This window comes from Geotrypetes seraphini, chromosome 1 (assembly GCF_902459505.1).
Source record: "Geotrypetes seraphini chromosome 1, aGeoSer1.1, whole genome shotgun sequence".
Lineage (NCBI taxonomy): Eukaryota > Metazoa > Chordata > Amphibia > Gymnophiona > Dermophiidae > Geotrypetes > Geotrypetes seraphini.
Window position 1 is genome coordinate 441039589 of NC_047084.1, and position 19310 is coordinate 441058898.

At 42.7% G+C, this 19310-nt stretch overlaps 1 protein-coding gene across 7 annotated transcripts in view; it reads left to right on the forward strand.

Annotated features, from left to right (window-relative positions):
* LINGO2 (leucine rich repeat and Ig domain containing 2) overlaps nt 1–9977 on the forward strand; it is a 2394831-nt gene extending 2384854 nt beyond the window's left edge. For all 7 annotated transcript variants that reach the window (XM_033919804.1, XM_033919821.1, XM_033919813.1 and 4 more), the window contains one exon: nt 6829–9977. In XM_033919804.1, the coding sequence (XP_033775695.1) occupies nt 6870–8699 (1830 nt within the window). In that variant the 5' untranslated portion in view covers nt 6829–6869 and the 3' untranslated portion in view covers nt 8700–9977. The remainder of the gene's footprint in view (nt 1–6828) is intronic.
* Nucleotides 9978–19310: the final 9333 nt, after the last annotated feature.

The window sequence follows — 19310 nt, forward strand, 5'->3', positions numbered from 1 at the left end:
ATGTCCTCTTTTCAGAGGGCTCTCTGGGTGTTCAGATGGATTCTTGAAAAGCAGCAGTTCATCCAGGTTTTCAAGCTCAGGGCCGCATGTGGAGGGCCTCTGAGAATGTGTGGGTATGATGTGATGATGTCAACACGCAGTAAAGCTTTTGACAGTGTCCCACACCGCAGGCTTCTAAGCAAGATGGAATTGATGAGGCTAGGAGAGACACTAACTGCATGGGTCAATGATTGGCTGAGTGGCAGACTTCAGAGGGTGGTGGTTAATGGTACCCTCTCTAAAACATCAGAGGTGACCAGTGGAGTGCCGCAGGGCTCGGTCCTGGGTCCACTCCTTTTCAACATATTCATAGGGGATCTGACTCAAGGGCTTCAAGGTAAAATAACACTATTCGCCGATGAAGCCAAACTATGTAATATAGTAAGTGAATGCAGTTTACAGAATTATATGGCGCAGGACCTGCTTACATTGGAAAGTTGGTCCTCAACTTGGCAGCTAGGCTTCAATGCTAAGAAATGTAAGGTCATGCACCTTGGAAGTGGAAATCCATGCAGGACGTACTTCTTGAATGGAGAAACTTTAACTAGGATTTCAGCAGAACAAGATTTAGGAGTAATCATCAGTGCAGACATGAAAACTGCCAATCAAGTGGAGAAGGCTTCATCTAAGGCAAGGCAGATATTGGGTTGTATCAATAGAAGTTTCGTCAGCCGAAAGCCTGAAGCCATAATGCTGTTGTACAGGGCCATGGTGAGACCTCATCTGGAGTACTGTGTGCAATTCTGGAGGCCACATTACCGTAAAGATGTGCGCAGAATTGAATCGGTTCAGCGGACGGTCACCAGGATGATCTCGGGGCTCAAGGGTCTCTCGTACGAAGAGAGACTAAACAAATTGCAGCTCTACACTCTCGAGGAACGTAGGGAGAGGGGAGACATGATCGAAACATTTAAGTACCTCACGGGACATGTCGAAGTGGAAGATGATATTTTCTTTCTCAAGGGACCCTCGGCCACAAGAGGGCACCCGCTCAAACTCAGGGGCGGAAAATTTCATGGCAACATCAGAAAGTATTTCTTCACAGAGAGAGTGGTTGATCATTGGAACAAGCTTCCAGTGCAGGTGATCGAGGCAGACAGCGTGCCAGACTTTAAGAATAAATGGGATACCCATGTGGGATCCCTACGAGGGTCAAGATAAGGAAATTGGGTCATTAGGGCATAGGCAGGGGGTGGGTAAGCAGAGTGGGCAGACTTGATGGGCTGTAGCCCTTTTCTGCTGTCATCTTCTATGTTTCTATGTTTCTATGGATGTGACATCATTGATCACATCTGTGCATGCTCAGAGGCCCTCCAGATGCAGCCTAGAGCTGGAGGAAAGGGGAGAAGAGGCTTGAGGGGTGGGGCTGGGGAGTAACGGGACGGGACTTGGGTAGAGCTGGGTAGGACTTGTGTGGAATGTGGCAGGGCTAGGGGTGGAGCCACATGTTCGGGTTTTATTAGAACAAAATCTGGTAACCCTAATATAGGGTGCTACCATGCCCACAGTCTTAGAGGAAACAAGTGATTATCTAGGAATGTAGTGTCATACTTCAACTTAGTAAATTAGTCTTTACTATGTTTGTGCAAAACATATCTAGTACAGATATGTTTTGCACAAACATAGAAACATGATGGCAGACCCAAGAACTGAACCTTCAGGTACAACACTGGTAGCATCCCTTTCCTCAGAGCAATCTCCATTGACCACTACCTTCTATCACCTTTCACTCAACATGTTCATATTTTCCTTAATCCATTAATTCTAGACCTTATTCATGTGATGAAACGAACAATAGGTGGCATTAGTTTCTTCTACAGGGGAACAATAGTTTAAAATGAATAATCATAGAGATTCAGCGCTATGGAAACATCATATAACCAGAAACTGAGTCAAAGCCTAGGGTTTTTGTTCTTAATTCAGGTATTAATGAGCTGCAGTGTGTCTTGGCACAAACCTTCATACAGTTTCACGTAATTACTAAGTCTCGCTTCCAAGACTGGTAAAAGAAAATGAACCTAGTATCTTATTGGCATAAAAGCAGCAGTGTTTTAGGACAAATGATGGGCAAAGATTTGCATTTTCTAATCATAAATACAAAAAAGTCACATTGTGAAACAAGAGAAATAATTGTGCTAAGACATTATTGAATACTATTGTTAGTCCACATTTACATGTCTAACTTTAGGTAAGATAGGATCACTTAGAAGACCTCAGCGGCACTTTGTTATGTAGATTTAATGTACAATATTCATCACCATAAATTAGCATGAGAGAACCACAGTTTCTAAAAGGGAATTCCTTGAAAAAGTTTGTTATGAGACATAGACTCTATATCAAAGATGTTCAGAAATATAGTGTAAATGTTATGGGAGACCAGTGACAAATATGGTACATTAAGGAGGAAATTCTGTATAGGCGACCATTCTCAGCAGCTGCATATGAAATGGCTGAAAATCGCATACCAGCATCCTATACATAATCATATCTGCCCCCCCATTTCACAGACACCAGTTAGAGAATTGCCAAGGAATCTCTTGCATTCAACTGATCGCAGCAAGGGAATCCCCCTGCTGCAATCAGCTGAGTTACAGCAGCTGCAGCAGGGAACCCCTGCTATCAGCTGAGTTACAGCAGCTGCAGCAGGGAACCCCTGCCCCCCCTGCAGTATGCCAGGCAGGAGGGATTCCCACTCCCTTCTGCCTCTGAACCCTTCCCCCCACCCCCTACAAACACACACACACAGTATACCGGGCAGGAAGGATGCTCACTCCCTCCTCCCCCGGACTCCTGCCCCCCATTGAATACTGGCAGGAGGGTGCCTACTCCTTCCTCCCATCACCACCCCAAACCCCTGCTACCGTGTGAATCTGAACTCCCCTGACACCCTCCCAAGGCTGCAGGCCCTCCACCCTGCACCTCTAACTCTATCCACCTCCCACCCCATACCTTTTAGTTGAAAGTCCGGCTGAAGGGATGCTCACATCCTCCAGCCGGCAGACCTGCCACTCCAAAATGTCAGGCCTCCTCTACCCAGTGCATTCTGAGATGCAACAGGGAGGGGACTAAGGCTTCGATTGGCTCATTGGCCTCATTCCCAGTGCATCCTGGGATGCACTGGGAGTGGCCTCAGATCTGAGAGGGCCTTGGGAGGGGCCTTAGATGTCTGAGCTAATCAGAACCTTAGACTCCTCCCTCTGTATCCCACAGATGCACAGAGAGAGGCCTAAGTTCTGATGTTTGAGCAAATCAGGACCTTAGGCCCCTCCCAGTGCATCATATGGGATACAGAGGGAGGAGTCTAAGGCCCTGATTGGCTCAGATGCCCAAGGGGAGGGTCCTTAGATGTCTGAGCCAATAAGGGACTTAGGCTCCTCTCATTGCATGACATGGTGCACTGGGGAGGAGAAGGCCTTTTCAATGGGCGGACCTCAGACCTAGAGGGACTGTGGTTCCCTCCAGATCCTGTCTTCCAAAGGTACAGGAGTCCAGGGAGTGGGGTTGGGGTTTAGGGGAGCATACGGTGGCAGGAGGGAGTAGGCATCTCTTTATTTTTTCCTCAGGAGGAGGGGGAGGGTAGGGGATGGTTTGGGGGGACCTCCATTGACATCCTCCATTGGCATACCTTCTGCCTTTTTTCGGGAGGAAGGGGGGAGGGGAGGAGATGGTTGGGGTATCAGTGGTATGGGGGTCCAGGACCGGGTGGGGGCATGGCATGGGGGTACTTGGTTAGGCAGGAAGGAGTAGGCATCCCTCCTGCCATTTTAGCTTTTGGGGGGGTCGCAGTGCCGGTTCTTAAGGGGTTTGTTGGGAAGGCCCATCAGAGCAGGGGCTTTCTTCTTTTTTTTTTTAATGGGGCAGATTGTGTGTGTGTTTATAGCACACGCACAACATCTGTGCATTAAAAAAAAGAAGCCCTAATTGCAGTGACAGGAGGCTTCTTCCCCCGTCTCTGCTGTTAGGGCTCTGCACATGTGTCAGTCGCTCACTGAGCAATTGATCTGTAGCATTTGCATGCAAATAATTTGCACCTCCATGCAAATCATTTGCATGCAAACTTGGTAGCAAATCGATCGCTGGTCCACAATGGGCCTAAGAATCAGCCACTGACTTTAGTGCATCTAACCCTAAGGGCTAGATTCACTAACTTCACGGATCCGATCCATTAGTGATCCGATCCGTAATGTTGCCGGCCGCTCAATTCACGACACAATCACATGCAAATTGGGGCAATTGGAATCACGCTCCAACCAACCGCATGAATCGTTGAACAGCAATCCCAATGCATGTGCAAACCATCTTCTTTGCCTGTAGATGGTCTGCGCATGCTTACAGAGCTTTAGAAATTTTTTTTTTTTACTTTTTTACTTTGCGAGCCCTTGTTTTTAACCTGCTTTAAACCCGCAGGTTAAAACCACAGGCTCGCACTGTGGGGAAGGGCAGGAGAGTCGGGGCAGAGAGCAGGGCAGCGAATCGGGGCAGAGAGCAGGGCGGCAAGAGGAGAGTCGGGGCAGAGAGTAGGGTGGTGAGTCAGGGCGGAGAGCAGAGTGGCAAGAGGAGAGTCAGGGCAGAGAGCATAATGACAAGAAGAGAGTTCGGGCAGAGAGCAGGGTGGTGAGTCAGGGCAGAGAGCAGAATGGCAAAAGGAGAGTCGGGGCAGAGAGTATGGCGGCAAGTTGGGACAGATAGGGCGGCAAGAGAAGAGTTGGGGCAGAGAGAAAGGCGGCAGAGAGCAGGGCAGTCGGAAAGGACCTGAGCGATTGGTCCTCAGCAGTCAATTATTTTTTGATCGGTCAGCCCAGTCAGGGTCCCTCATTTTTTTTTTGTAAATCACTGCCTGCCTATATTTGCATGCTGTTCCCCCTCATTTGCATGCACAGATTGGATCGGGCGCAGATAAGATCGGGAGTAAGGTTAGTGAATCGGGTCGGGGTCGCTAAGTGATTGCAAAGTGAATCTAGCCCTATGTTTTTGTGCACAATTGCAAATGAGTGCCAATTATACAGTAGTTGAATAGTTGAATTGTTAAAGCCAATTAGCACCTAATTTAACAACTAAGTTACATGTGTAACTGGCAGTATTCTGCTATATGTGCACAAAAGTTTGTGCACTAACTCCCAAATTCTGTATATAGTGCGCACAAATCGGTACACATAACCAATTTGCGCTTACAACTTAATTTTCTATCAATTGTTGCTGATAATTAGCAACTCATAATTAACACTAATTATAAGTTATGCACTGAACTTTGGTAGGCTCGTTCTATCAAGTGGTGCGCATCAGTTCTAGTGAGCCAATCTCAAAAGGGAGTGTGGCCAGGGGAGGAGCAAAGGGTAAACTAGATGCACATCTCCTTAAGAGTGGCATAGAGTGATACGGGTAAGGGTAAATTAGATGCACATCTCCCTTGAGAAGCATACAGTGATATGGGGACTAAAACTATGCCAGGGTACACCTGGTGGGGCCTCCGCATGTGCAGATCACTGGACTTGATGGACCCAGGGTCTGATCCGGAGATGGCAATTCTTATGTTCTTATGTAAAGCTCAGTGTTATAGAATACACCTGATCCATGTATTTCTTCTTGGCTTAAATGTGTATGCCTAAATGTCAGTGATGCATACTGCCACTAAGTACGATTCCATATGTAGTGCACTAAGCGCTGTTCTAGTCAGCACCAATTTTTTGGGCTCTATATATAGAATCAGACCCTAAGGGCTCCTTTTACGAAGGCACGTTAGGGCCTTAACGCAAGTAATACCATGCGCTAAAATGCCACGCACGCTAGCCGCTACCTCCTCCTCTTGAGCAGGTGGTAGTTTTTCAGCTAGCATGCGCTAATCTGGTGCATGCGTTAAAAACGCTAGCGCACCTTCGTAAAAGGAGCCCTAATGTGAAAATGAGTGTGCACGATTATAGGATTAGAGGGGAAACAGTATGAAATATGAACGGCCTTTGTTTTTAATTTGGATATACTGTAAGTACCCCTTTTGCCTATTTTCAGACGTCAATCTGCATTTGACACAAACCCTGTTTTTACATAAAATTATCAACCAGGGTCTTGTTGAGTAAAGATTTTTAAAATGAGACCCTTATTAGAAAATGGCAGAATGAATAATAATAATAAAAAAACAGCAGGCTTGACTGTTCCAATATACAAGCAGAGGCTGAATGGAAAATATAAAGATATCACTGCACAGAAGGAATGGGCATAAGCTTGCCCCAAGGTTTATGGGACCAAGGAACTTACATCTCCTAATAAAAGAAACGAGAAATTGTGTGTAGAAAGTAAAAGCCGTCTATTTCAGCCCCAGAACTCATACCTCAAAATGGAAAGAAAAAAACAAAAGGGAGGGATCTGAGTAGGGTTGCCAGATTTTACTGTAGTAAAATCTGGACCCCTTAGACCCACCCCCCAGACCCGCCCAGTCCATCCATCCCCGCCCTGTTACTCACAGTCCCGCCCCTAATCCCGCCTTCCCCCCCCCTCTCCCCCGGCTGCCTGCTCTCATCGGACAGAAGGGCATCCGCGCATGCGCAGATGTCCTCCTTCCCGACACAATTTCGAGGAAGCTTTTCAAAACCCAGACAAAGTGTCGGGTTTAGAAAAGCCATCCGCACCCTCAGACATGTCCTCGAAAAGGAAGACATGTCTGAGGAATCCAGACGGCTGGTAACCCTAAATCTAAGTGACAAAGAAGCATTAGGATCATGAATTGTTGACTGCTTAATTGTATGAACCATCACATTTCCTGGTCTTATGACTGTTTTATCTTTGCTTTTTTTGCAGGCCTTTGACCTAAGATTAAGACTGACTATATCAGTGGAGCCATGCTTCAGGCCGTCCTTTCATGCCGACAGCCATTCCTGGGTTTGGCTGTGGTGATGGCATTCATGGGATCATCAATTGCCTGTCCAGCACGCTGCGAGTGCTCGGCCCAGAACAAGTCAGTCAGCTGCCACCGAAGGCGGTTGGTCTCCATCCCTGAGGGCATTCCTATAGAAACCAAAATCCTGGACCTCAGCAAGAACCGACTAAAAAGCATAAACCCTGAAGATTTTACTTCCTACCCTCTCCTAGAGGAAATAGACGTTAGTGATAATATCATTTCAAATGTAGAGCCTGGATCTTTTAACAACCTTTTTAATTTGCGTTCCCTTCGTCTGAAGGGAAATCGACTAAAACTACTCCCTCTTGGGGTATTTACAGGATTGTCAAATTTAACTAAACTTGACATAAGTGAAAATAAAATAGTTATTTTGCTGGACTACATGTTCCAAGATCTGCACAATTTGAAGTCCCTTGAGGTGGGGGATAATGAAGTGGTTTATATATCACACAGGGCCTTTAGTGGACTGCTTAGCCTAGAACAGCTCACTTTGGAAAAATGTAACTTAACAGCAGTACCAACAGATGCTCTCTCACACCTCCACAACCTCATTAGCCTGCATCTAAGGTATCTCAACATTAATGTTTTGCCCACGATTGCCTTTAAAAGACTATTTCGCTTAAAAAATCTAGAGATTGACTATTGGCCATTACTGGACATGATGCCTGCCAATAGCCTGTATGGTCTTAACCTTACATCTCTGTCAATTACCAATACTAATTTGTCTGCTGTACCTTACCTTGCTTTAAAACATCAGGCTTACCTGATACACCTAAATCTCTCCTACAATCCTATTAGCACCATTGATGCAGGCATGCTTTCAGACTTAGTGAGACTCCAAGAGCTGCATATCGTTGGTGCCCAATTACGTACCATTGAGCCACATGCTTTCCAAGGGCTCAGGTTTCTGCGTGTCCTTAATGTGTCCCAGAATCTTTTGGAAACTTTAGAAGAGAATGTGTTCCATTCCTCTAAGACTCTGGAAATGCTCTGTATTGATAATAACCCACTGGCATGTGATTGCCGCCTCATTTGGATATTTCAAAGGCAGCCTCCCTTGCACTTTGGGGGCCTTCAACCAATGTGTGCTGGACCGGATAATGTCAGAGAAAGGTCATTTAAAGAATTCCACACCACAGTCCTTTCTTCTTACTTCACTTGCAAAAAACCCAAAATACGAGACAGAAAAGTAGAACAGCTGCTGGTAGATGAAGGACAGATGGTGCAAATGAACTGCAATGCTGATGGTGACCCTCAACCCTCCATCTCCTGGGTGACACCGCGTCGAAGAGTTCTTTCTCCTAAATCAAATGGAAGAGCTACAGTTCTTGGTGATGGCACATTGGAAATACGATTTGCTCAAGTGCAAGACTCTGGAACCTACATTTGCATTGCCAGCAATGCTGCTGGCAATGATACCTTCTCAGCCTCCCTTACTGTGAAAGGCTTTCCTTCAGACCGTTTCCTCTATGCTAACAGGACCCCTATGTATATGATGGACTCGAATGACACCAGTTCCAATGGAACCAGTGAGAATACAACATTCTCCCTGGACCTGAAGACAATATTGGTGTCCACAGCAATGGGATGTTTCACGTTCCTTGGAGTGGTCTTGTTTTGCTTTCTTCTTCTGTTTGTGTGGAGCCGAGGGAAAGGAAAGCATAAAAACAACATTGACCTGGATTATGTTCCCCGGAAAAGCAATGATGCTGTAGACGAGGCAGAGGTGAGCGGCACCGCATCGAGGAGGTTTAATATGAAAATGATTTAGCGGTGAGCTGCTGACAGTATATTTTCCATGGCATTGTCTCCAATGAGTGAATCGACCTGGCACTCTTGAAGCAGCTGGACAGCGGCTGCCACTGTGCCTATTAGGTGTTGTGGGAAGACTCTTTGACCACACAATGCAACCCCCACACATCAGGGCAGGTTTGTCTGGGCCATTCATGGAGCCGGTTTACTAGTTTGCATTGCAAATATCAGCATTCTGGGGATCTCAGTAATGAACGACTGACTTGTGTTCACAGACAGTTCAGCATTTTCTACTGCTCCAACAAAATTAATAAATAAAGAGAAAAAGCCTACAGTGTAGGATTTACTTATACAGAAATGGAAACATTCATCTAAAGCATAACTCTATGGTGAAATTTGTATCTATAGTTATCATTTGTTAAAGCCTTGCATCATACCTTCATTAGTTCTGCACCACAAAGAAATTGATAGATCTTTCTTTCTTTTTTTATACTGTGTACATGTTAAAGCAATATGAATGAAAGGTTGTACTTTTCTTAATCCATCAATACTGACCCAAGTGTGATGTCACTCCCCTTACCTGGCCAAACTAGAACCCATTAGAACCTGAAGATACATACTTTTTTTTTTTGTCTGAATTAGCCCAGAAAATAATACCTAAGGCAAAAATGTTTACTTGTATTGACTTCTGTTACCATTAATAAAGGCATGCGCCTAGTTTTGATACAGAATTTAATTATTTTTTATATGTGATATCACACTGGACCAGTTTACTGTAACAGAATTGCCGAAGCAGAATCCAAGTTAGCAAACCTTGGCATGGAGAATACAAAGGAAACATGTATAAAAGTGTTGTGTGGTCATAAATTACTCAATTTGATCTCACAGACCGTAGACGCCATCGTTAAATGAACAGTAAGACAGTGACATGTTTTGTGCTCATGAGGAAAAGTGGCGCTCTTTTTTGTTTTTAATTTTTGAAGGAATTGATTTAAATAGTGTAAAGTAGTCTCTTTGCTTTTTTCAGATGCCGATAGCTAAGGTGATCCATGAACAATATGTGGATTATTCGATAAATTGTGTTATAATACGATTGCCCTCCAAAAGGTCATATGACTGCAAATTAAAAATGAGTATCTCGCCACCTGTGTGTATATTTGCAAATAACTTGCATACATGAAAGCAACTCGCCATTATCAATTAATTTCATTGAGTTTCTGCATATTTACCATTCTTTAATTTATCATTCTTTCAATGACAATGGCCTGAAGGAAATAAAATATGTTCTGTATTTAGGGGTGGGGGAGGGATTATTTGTATGTTGATTAAGTCTGTTTCATTGTTTCGTTTTGGTTTTTTTTTTTTTTATCCAAAACTTATGACCAAAGGGCTCTGAAGTAGAACTGTAATGTTAACCCATTGTCCTGTAGACCCAAGCCTGTCTGGCTTTAGAGAGTATTCAGATGCAACATATTGTATGGTACCAACATGCCACATTTTTAGAAAAAAATGACCATCTGTTAATGTTCTAACAAGAGCTGAAGCTTGCATCCATTTTCATTTTCAGTGTTCTGTTAAAAGTGACTGGTCAAATGAGATTTGCAGATCATCTGAGATGGCTTTGAATGTGGATATGGACAATATTCAACTGATGGCAATTTGTTCAACCAACAAGGAATAAACACAGAAGTTCTATATTTTCTTTGTATTCAGTGGTCTTCCTCCATCTAACTGGCATGCCTCCCCTCTCATTGCATTCATTTTAAGAGAATAAATAAAGAGATTTTGCTATCCCATTATTTTTGCCCTCATTGATGCTAGTTCATAACCATCTTTACAGCTGATAGTACAGCTGCATACCATAGATTTGTTGGACAGAAAACTGGGACTGAGCAGCTGAAACCTGTCTATTCTCTTCTCTGAGACAGTAAAAGACTGTCGTCCAGATAAATATTACTAAAAGAATCCTCTTGCAGTAGAGAGATTGGTTTTGATTAATAAAAAGTAAAGCTCAAAGGACCTGATGCATTATGAGTTTTCTTCCTTTCTTTACCTGTGGGAAAATCTTCGAGGAATCTGGCTTGAGGATCCCAATGTATCTTCCCACATGCATTAATAAGAGAAAGTGCTGAATTACCAGTTGGGGGTATTTTCATTTGCTTTTCCGTGATAGCTCATTATTGTTTTCTTTATTAGCAATCTATTTCATGTTAGTGATGATGACCTTATTTAGCATCAGCAGAACTGAGAAATTAGCAAAAAGTTTGTTTGCATTCTTGTTCATACAATTGGAAGAAGTCCAAATGGAGTTTTTTTTATTGACAGTAATAATGGCTTAAAATTAAGGGAGCATTTTATTTTCAGACCCTAATCTAAGAGAAATATATTTTAATGACTAATTGTTTCAAAAAGAACCCCCCCCCCCTAAATAACCCCTTTGGAATGTTATTAATGTTATTAGCTGTAGAGAATAACTGGTCTCCATTTGCATTCCAACGCAGTGTTGAAGTTACAGTGAATTAAATGAACTTACAAAGGACCTATGGGGAATAATATTACCAGTGGTATAAATATACCACTTTGCAAACGATTACACCATGGGCTGAAAAGGAAAAACTCACCTTTATTTTCTCTGTCCTTAGCCCTTTAGAATACAGTCACCAAAAATATGATGAGTGCTATATCTCATTAATGTGAATTAAATACTCCATTGAAAAATGTCTAAGACACCCATATATTTCACCAATGAAGGAAAAAGCTTCAGATACATGATAGGCCCTTAATTTTCTGTGCACTACCACTTAGATCAATCATATGCATTAAAAAAAACCCTCCACTGGTATTAAATTAAGGGGAGAATTCATAAAAGGCATTATGGGTGCCTAAATTAATTGAAGAACACCATTAGAAATGGTAAAAAAAAACAGCGAGGTAAGCACTTACCGGTGCCTAAATAAAAGGCACTGGAATCGCACCTCCATAGGTGCTTTATGCAACCAAACGCCAAAGTAGATGTGGCCAAAACCAGAAGGGATGCTAGGCAGCTTAAAGCGTCTATGGAGGTGCGATTCACGCAAAGATAGGTGCCGGAAATGTAGGCCTGGAGACCCTAGCCTATATTTCTGACACTTATTTTTCCTGTAGGCACAATTCTGGAACTGGCACCAATGTGTGAATGGCATGCGATCGGAGGCCACCGATATTGGCGCTGGTTACAGAATCTGGCTCTATGACTTGAATGCCAAAGTACCAAAGCCCCATTTCATACCTATGGCCATCTAGCATTTAGCCACAAAAATCAGGGAGGAATGAAGGGAAGTATAATACAAAAATTCAAAAATATCACTCCAAATCATTCTGTTTTGTGAATGAGCCGACATGGCCTGCCCGGATTGGCTGGTTCGCGTTCAGCTGACCTGTCACGTGATTTTTCTCCTGACAGGGCTGGAAGTGGTTATAAGCCCCACAACAGTGCTTTGGAAGTTGTGGTTGAAAGCAGCAGTTTGGATCTGCGTACTATAAGTAGTTGAATGAGCTTTTGCTCTTTTTCAACTTTCAGCAGGTGAGCATTTTCATTTCCCTTTTGGGTTTGGGTTTTGTGTTATAGGATAGCCTGGATTTGGCACTAAGGCCCTTAAGCAGTGGTTACCGGCCATGAAACGATCGTCGGTCTGGCCTGTTTGTGTTCAGTGATTTTTACCATTAATCATTCTCGGCTATTTTTTTTGCTCCCACCTGCTAACTTTAAACTTGTGCGAAAGTTTTTTTGCCTATGATGTGTGGTGGAAGAGTGTGGGTACACCTCTCCGTTTGTCTGAGGCTTTTCTTTCGCTTAAGTAATAAGCTAGCTTTCTTGGTTTGTGTGGTGCTTTTGTTTTGGGTTGAATTTTTGCATCTAGCATTTAGCACACGCTAATTCCATTAATGTGAGTTAAAACCATAACGCACCTTGTTGAATTACCCCCATCCTTTAAATATAATTTTACATCATCTGAAAAATAGTGAAACAAGAGCATGCATATCTTAAGCGCTTCTGTTCTGCCCCCCCCCCCTCCCACCTCCACCCATGCTCTTATTTCAGTATATTTCACTAAAGACAAAGTTATATTTAATTTAATCTAGTGAAGGTTTTTCTTATGCTTATCATTGATCTAAGTGGCAGTGCACAGAAAATTAAGGGCCTATCATGTATTTGAGGCTTTTTCCTTCATTGGTAAAATATATGGATGTCTTAGAGTTTTTCAGTGGAGTATTTAATTCACATTCATAGTATATTTTCCTCCATTCTTTCTTTGGATTGAGTGCTATATATCACCAGCAGAGGAAACACAATGAATAGATAGCTTTTAGCATACATGTATTCATTGTTTGCAGCCCATTGGTGTCATTTTGGACATCTCACATTTGGTAGTATAGTACTCACCAGCAACACTAATATTGTGTATGCACTAATATTGTGTATGCACCCCCAATAAGAGCTTCATAAATGGAAGATTATTTAATAAACTGAAAGCCTACAGCCTGGCTGCACTGAGTAGGCCTGTTCTTATCATTGAAAGCTAAGCAGGATCAGTCCTGGCTAGTACCTGGATGGGGGACCACCTGTAGGCTGAGGGACCCTGTGCTGGATAGCAGCAACATAGTGGAACCACATACTGCACAGGAGATGGTGATGACAAACCATTTCTGTACACTGTCATGAAACATCACAGGGTGGATTTCTCACTGTCCATTTTGCCATGAGTTAGAGGCATAATCCACCCATATTATTAGGTGGTACACCAAATAAAGAATGACCTTAGACTTATGACCTAAGATGTTATTTTATCAAAGTTAAAAATTATGGAGGCAATCCTATAACTTGGCACCTCAAATTAGCCCTTTAGAATACAGTCACCAAAAATATGATAAGTGCTATATCTCATTAATGTGAATCAGATGCCTCACAGGTTGTACACTGAGACCCATATTCTATAAACAATAGCAGTATTGGCAGCCACAGATCATGTGTTCATTACACATCGGTGCCATTTATAGAATTACGGCTGTTTTTAAAACAGGCACCTTAAATCTAGGCCAGCATTTTACAGGCATTCTCCATCCCTAACCATGCCACCTCCGGCATAAACCATGCCCACACCAGTGATTGGTTAGTTAGACAGCGGTAGAATGCCTACCATCGCCTAACTTCAGGATGCCATTACTAGAATCTGGGCCTGAGGGTCTGATTCTAGAAATGACGTCTAAGTTAGGTAGCTCTAGGCACCCTAATCATGGATACCTAGCAAATTAATGGAAATGCTTTTAAAACAGACAATGGTCAAGTATCTGGCATCCTGTGGATTACAGGACCGGAGGCAACATGGATTCACTAGAAGTAGGTCTTGTCAGACAAATCTGGTCAATTTCTTTGATTGGGTGACCAGAGAATTGGATAGAGGATGTGCGCTAGATGTGGTGTATTTAGATTGTAGCAAAGCCTTTGACAGTGTTCCACACAGACGTCTAATAAATAAATGGAGTGCCCTCAGGATGGTCCCAAAGTGATGGGCTGGGACAAGAACTGGTTGAGTGGAAGGCGACAGAGGGAAGTGATCAATGGAGATCACTCTGAGGAAAGGGCTGTTACCAGTGCTGTGCCTCAAGGTTCTGTTCTTGGGCCTGTTCTTTTTAACATTTATATAAATGATATCGCTGAAGGGTTGTCGGTTAAGATTAGCCTCTTTGCGGATGATATGAAAATCTGTAATAGAGTAGACACACCAGGTGATGTGAATAACATGAAGAAAGACCTGGTAAAGCTTGAAGAATGGTATGAAATTTGGCAGCTAAAATTTAATGCTAAGAAATGCAAGGTAATGCATTTGGTCTGCAAAAATCTGAGGGAACGTTACAGTTTAAGGGGTGAAGAATGTATATGCATGATGGAAGAGCGGGACTTAGGCTTGATTGTATGTGATGATCTTAAGGTGGCCAAATAGGTTGAAAAGGTGACGGCAAAAGCTAGAAAGATGCTATGTTGCATGGGGACAGGTATGGCCAGTAGGAAAAAGGAGGTATTGATGCCTCTGTATAAGACTCTGGTGAGACCTCATTTAGAATATTGTGTACAATTCTGGAGGCTGCATCTTCAAAAACATTTAAAAAGGATGGAGTCGGTCCAGAGGAAGGCTACTAAAATGGTGTGTGGGCTTCGTGATAAAGCGAATGAGGACAGACTTAAAGATCTCAATCTGTATACTTTGGAGGAAAGGCAGGAGAACAGAGATATGATAGAGACGTTTAAATACCTACATAATATATATGTGCATGAGTTGAGTCTCTTTTATTTGAAAGGAAACTCTGTAATGACAAGGCATAGGATGAAGTTTAAAGGTGATAGGCTCCGGAGTAATCTGAGGAAAAACTTTTTTTACAGAAAGGGTGGTTGATGCGTGGAACAGTCTCCCGGAAGAGGTGGTGAAAACAGAGACTGTGTTTGTATTCAAGAGGGCCTGGGATAGGCATGTGGGATCTTTCAAAGAGAGAAAGAGATAATGCTTACTGTAGATGTGCAGACTTTATTTGCCGTCATGTTTCTATGTTTCTATAATGCCTAACTTAGTTCTATATGCAACATAATTGTTTTTAATTGGTTTAAATGGCATGGTAATTGACCACACTATTAAAAACTGATCAAAAACTCATTTTAAATGTTAATTTAGAGATCACGTGCCTAATTCAAGGTGCCATCTGATGCCTAATGACACCTACCTGAAAAGTACCGTATTTTTACGCATATAACGCGTGTGCTATACACGATTTTACAAACCGCACAATAACTATGCGCGTAATATCCGTGAGCGCGTTTTACTTTTTTTTTTTACATTGCTGATACATTCGGCGACACCCATACACCAGGATCACGCAGTGTGGGACCAAGCAGGCAGCCTTGTGTGCCACTCTGTCGCTAGAGAAGGGAAGAGGCAGCCACGTCAGCCAACCAGGCAGGCAGCCTTGCGCGCCGCTCTGCTGCTACAGAGGCAGCTGGAGACAGCGAGTCCTGCTTCCCACACAAACATCATCTTCCCCGCGGGCCAGACACAAGCAGCAGCCTTCGGAACCGGAAGCCGCTGAGAGTCCCGGCATGGCGGCCCTGACAAGAGAGTTAGCAGCTACAAAAAGGCAACAGCGGCAGCTGCGGCTAGTTCCAGCCTCCTGCTCTCCTCCCTCCCTTCCCCCATGGCAGCGCTGGGCGGCACATTCGGGCTTCAGCTGCCTCCTCCGCTGCTCCTCTGACTCCCTTCGCCTCAGCCCCTGTAGCAGGCAGGACATGGAGGAACAGGCCTGTCAAGCTGCGCTGGAGGAACTAAAATAAGGTACAGGTGAGAGGTCAGAGGGAGTTCTGGGGGGGCCCTGCCTGCCTTGGGGGGTGGGGGTGCCCTGTCTGCCTGCCTGCCTCGGGGTGAGGATGAGGAGTACAGGAGGAAGGAAATGAAGCTTGACATGGGGAGGGAAAGAGAGAGCAAAGAAATGCTGAAGGAGAAGGGAGCATAGGGACAGGGACATGGAATAATGCTGGAAGGGGAGGAATAAAGATGCAGAGATGTGATACCTAATGGAAGGGGAGGAAATGGTACAAATGGATAGTGAAGAAGAGAAGAAAGATGAGGAGCGTGGTATACGCGTGGGCGCGCTATAAGGAAATTTTTTTATATAAATGCTTTGTTCCCGCGCGCTATACGTGTGGACTCGTTATGCACGTATGCGCGTTATATGCGTAAAAATACGGTAAGCATAATTAGGGATGGAGAATATGTGTGTTTGACTTAGGCATCGCTAAGTATTGTAATTAAACACTGGTAAATTTGGACAGGCAAACCCTAAAAATCAGCATTGATAAGCCTACATTTAGGCAAGACCATTTACACCAGGTTTATGGCTGGTGTAAAGTTGGTGTACCTAAGTTTACCGTGCACAATGCATAACTTATTGTATTCTATATGTTATACCCTGGATTTTATAAATGGCGTGCAAATTTCCATGTGCAAAAGTGTGACTTTCTTAAGATGCGTGCACAACTAAATTGGCTAATGAGCTAATTAGCATAAATAATTGAGTGATAATCAATTATCAGCTTTAATTAGCAAAAATTTCAATTTGTGCATGCATCTTGCTAAGTGCTATTCTATAAAGATCCATGTGCAAATTTTACAGTGCACAACTCAAAATAGGGCAGGGACATGGGCGGGTCTTGAGCACTATTACTAAAACTAGGAATCTGCACCTAACTTACATGTCAGAATTTATGCCCTGTTTCTGTTGGTGCAAATCTTCTATAAATGGCACACATTTGTCATTGCCATTTACTAAATCTAGTCGTATATGTGTAAGTTGATGCAATATTCATGGCCACCCATGCCCTTCCTATGTATATGCCCTCCTCACAGTTTTGTTCAATCTTATAGAATATCATGTAGCACATTTAAGGTGCATAAGTTGCACTAATCAGTGCATTTATGCATTCAAGGCACACAGAACTGCTTGTGGTCAATTATAGAATTGCCTTTTCTGAGCATCCTTGGCAGTACAAAGTGATGAAAATTTTCACAAGCACAGGAACCGAAGTGAATAGTCATTGATTTTACATGTTTACTGATCTAATACAGTCATCCTTGATCGTGATACTCAAAATGCCAGCGTGATTGATGGTGAATAGAAAAGAATCTGGTTTGTTTTTATTTTTCTCCTGCTTTTGTTTTCTATTTGTCATTATCATACTCTCTTATGTACCACTTGATACTGATATCAATGGTGAATTGAAGTATCTAGACATGTTATACTGAAGACCATATTGTACTTTACATAATATGGAGGAATGAGAGCAGATCAATGCCTGATGTTGAGAAATTTTTGCCTGTACTGCCCTCTTTCTACAATTTTTCAATTTAATCTCATAATAGAATAGACTAAGTAGATAAAGACAGGTTGTTCACCCTCTCCAAGGTAGAGAGAAAGAGAGGGCACTCTCTAAAGTTAAAAGGGGATAGATTCCGTACAAAAGTAAGGAAGTTCTTCTTCACCCAGAGAGTAGTAGAAAACTGGAACGCTCTTCCGGAGGCTGTTATAGGGGAAAACATCCTCCAGGGAGTCAAACAAGTTCCTGCTGAACCAGAACGTACGCAGGTAGGGTTAGTCTCAGTTAGGGCACTGGTCTTTGACCTAAGGGCCGCAGACTACTGGGCATGATGGACCACTGGTCTGACCCAGCAGCGGCAATTCTTATGTTCTTATGTTAAGATATAAGAATTCCTTTCCACTGATGAGTGAATTGTGGTGTGGGCTGTTAATGAAGTGAAGCCACAAAATACATCCAACCAGTTTAATGTCCACTGTAAGTAAAATATTTGATGTTCTAATTTTCACAGAATCAAATGGAATCTATGATGTGAATTATTCCGAATGTTTTTTGTAGGAAATGTAGTACACCAAAACCAAGAAAGTAGGGATAAGTCCAGAAAAAAAAAAATCAACTCGGAAGGTGCAAATTAGACACTGACAAATAAAGTTTTCAAGGAAGTCTTTAATGACTTAAAATAAAGAACCCGACACATTTCATGGTTCAACCCACACAGGGGCCTGCCTAAGGGGGTCACACCAAGAAAAAATCATGAACAACAACTCCACTACTGCTGAACAGAAATGATTATGTTTATACTGTTGATCGCTGGCTGTGTTCAACAATACGATAAGTGTGGTAAGTGTCCGTTGTAGTCTTCAAAGCATGTTTCAAATGCAAGGAAAATTTCAACATGTTTGGGACACTAAGGTCCTGATTCTGCAAAATGTGTCTAAAGTTAGGTGCCATTTAGGCATCCTTTGTAGAATCGCTCTCAGCAGATATCAGCACTGTTTAGACATCTAATTTTGTAGGCGTCCTTTAGAGAATCAGGTTTTAGGTGAGATTTAGCCGTTCAAACAATGTCCTTAATGCTATAATATTTTATTATTATGTAATGTAATGTAATGTAATTTATTTCTTATATACCGCTACATCCGTTAAGTTCTAAGCGGTTTACAGAAAATATACATTGAAATTATAAGTAAGAAAGGTACTTAGAAATTCCCTAACTGTCCCGAAGGTTCACAATCTATGTTGTTAGAATGGTGATTTTATGCTGTTTTTCATTATAATCGCAATAGTGGGAGTTGGATCTGTTTAATGCTTTTATTTATTTCTCTTCCATCAGACAGAGTGACTAGGATTCAAACCAGGAACATTAGGGTAGAAGGCTATAGGTTAAACCAGCGTGTTACAGAGTGAACTACCAAGCTACATAGCAATTATAAAACTAGGTCTTATAGGCATTGTAAGGAAGTTTACTTTTGAGCATAGTTTAGGCTTCAGATAGACCTGAGTTCTAAGGACGGAACTTAGACACAGTTTAGACGTGCTTAATGCGGTCTGCTAAATAGCTCACTGGGTTTTTATTTTTGCTTTATTAAGCTCAAAATACATTTAATAAGCCACCACATAAACAGGGCACATCAATACAAAGTTATTGCATGCACAGCCTTCTATTCTTCTGGGCAAACAGTAATGGAATTTGCTAATTAGAGGAAAAGATCCATTAACTGAAGCACAGCACAT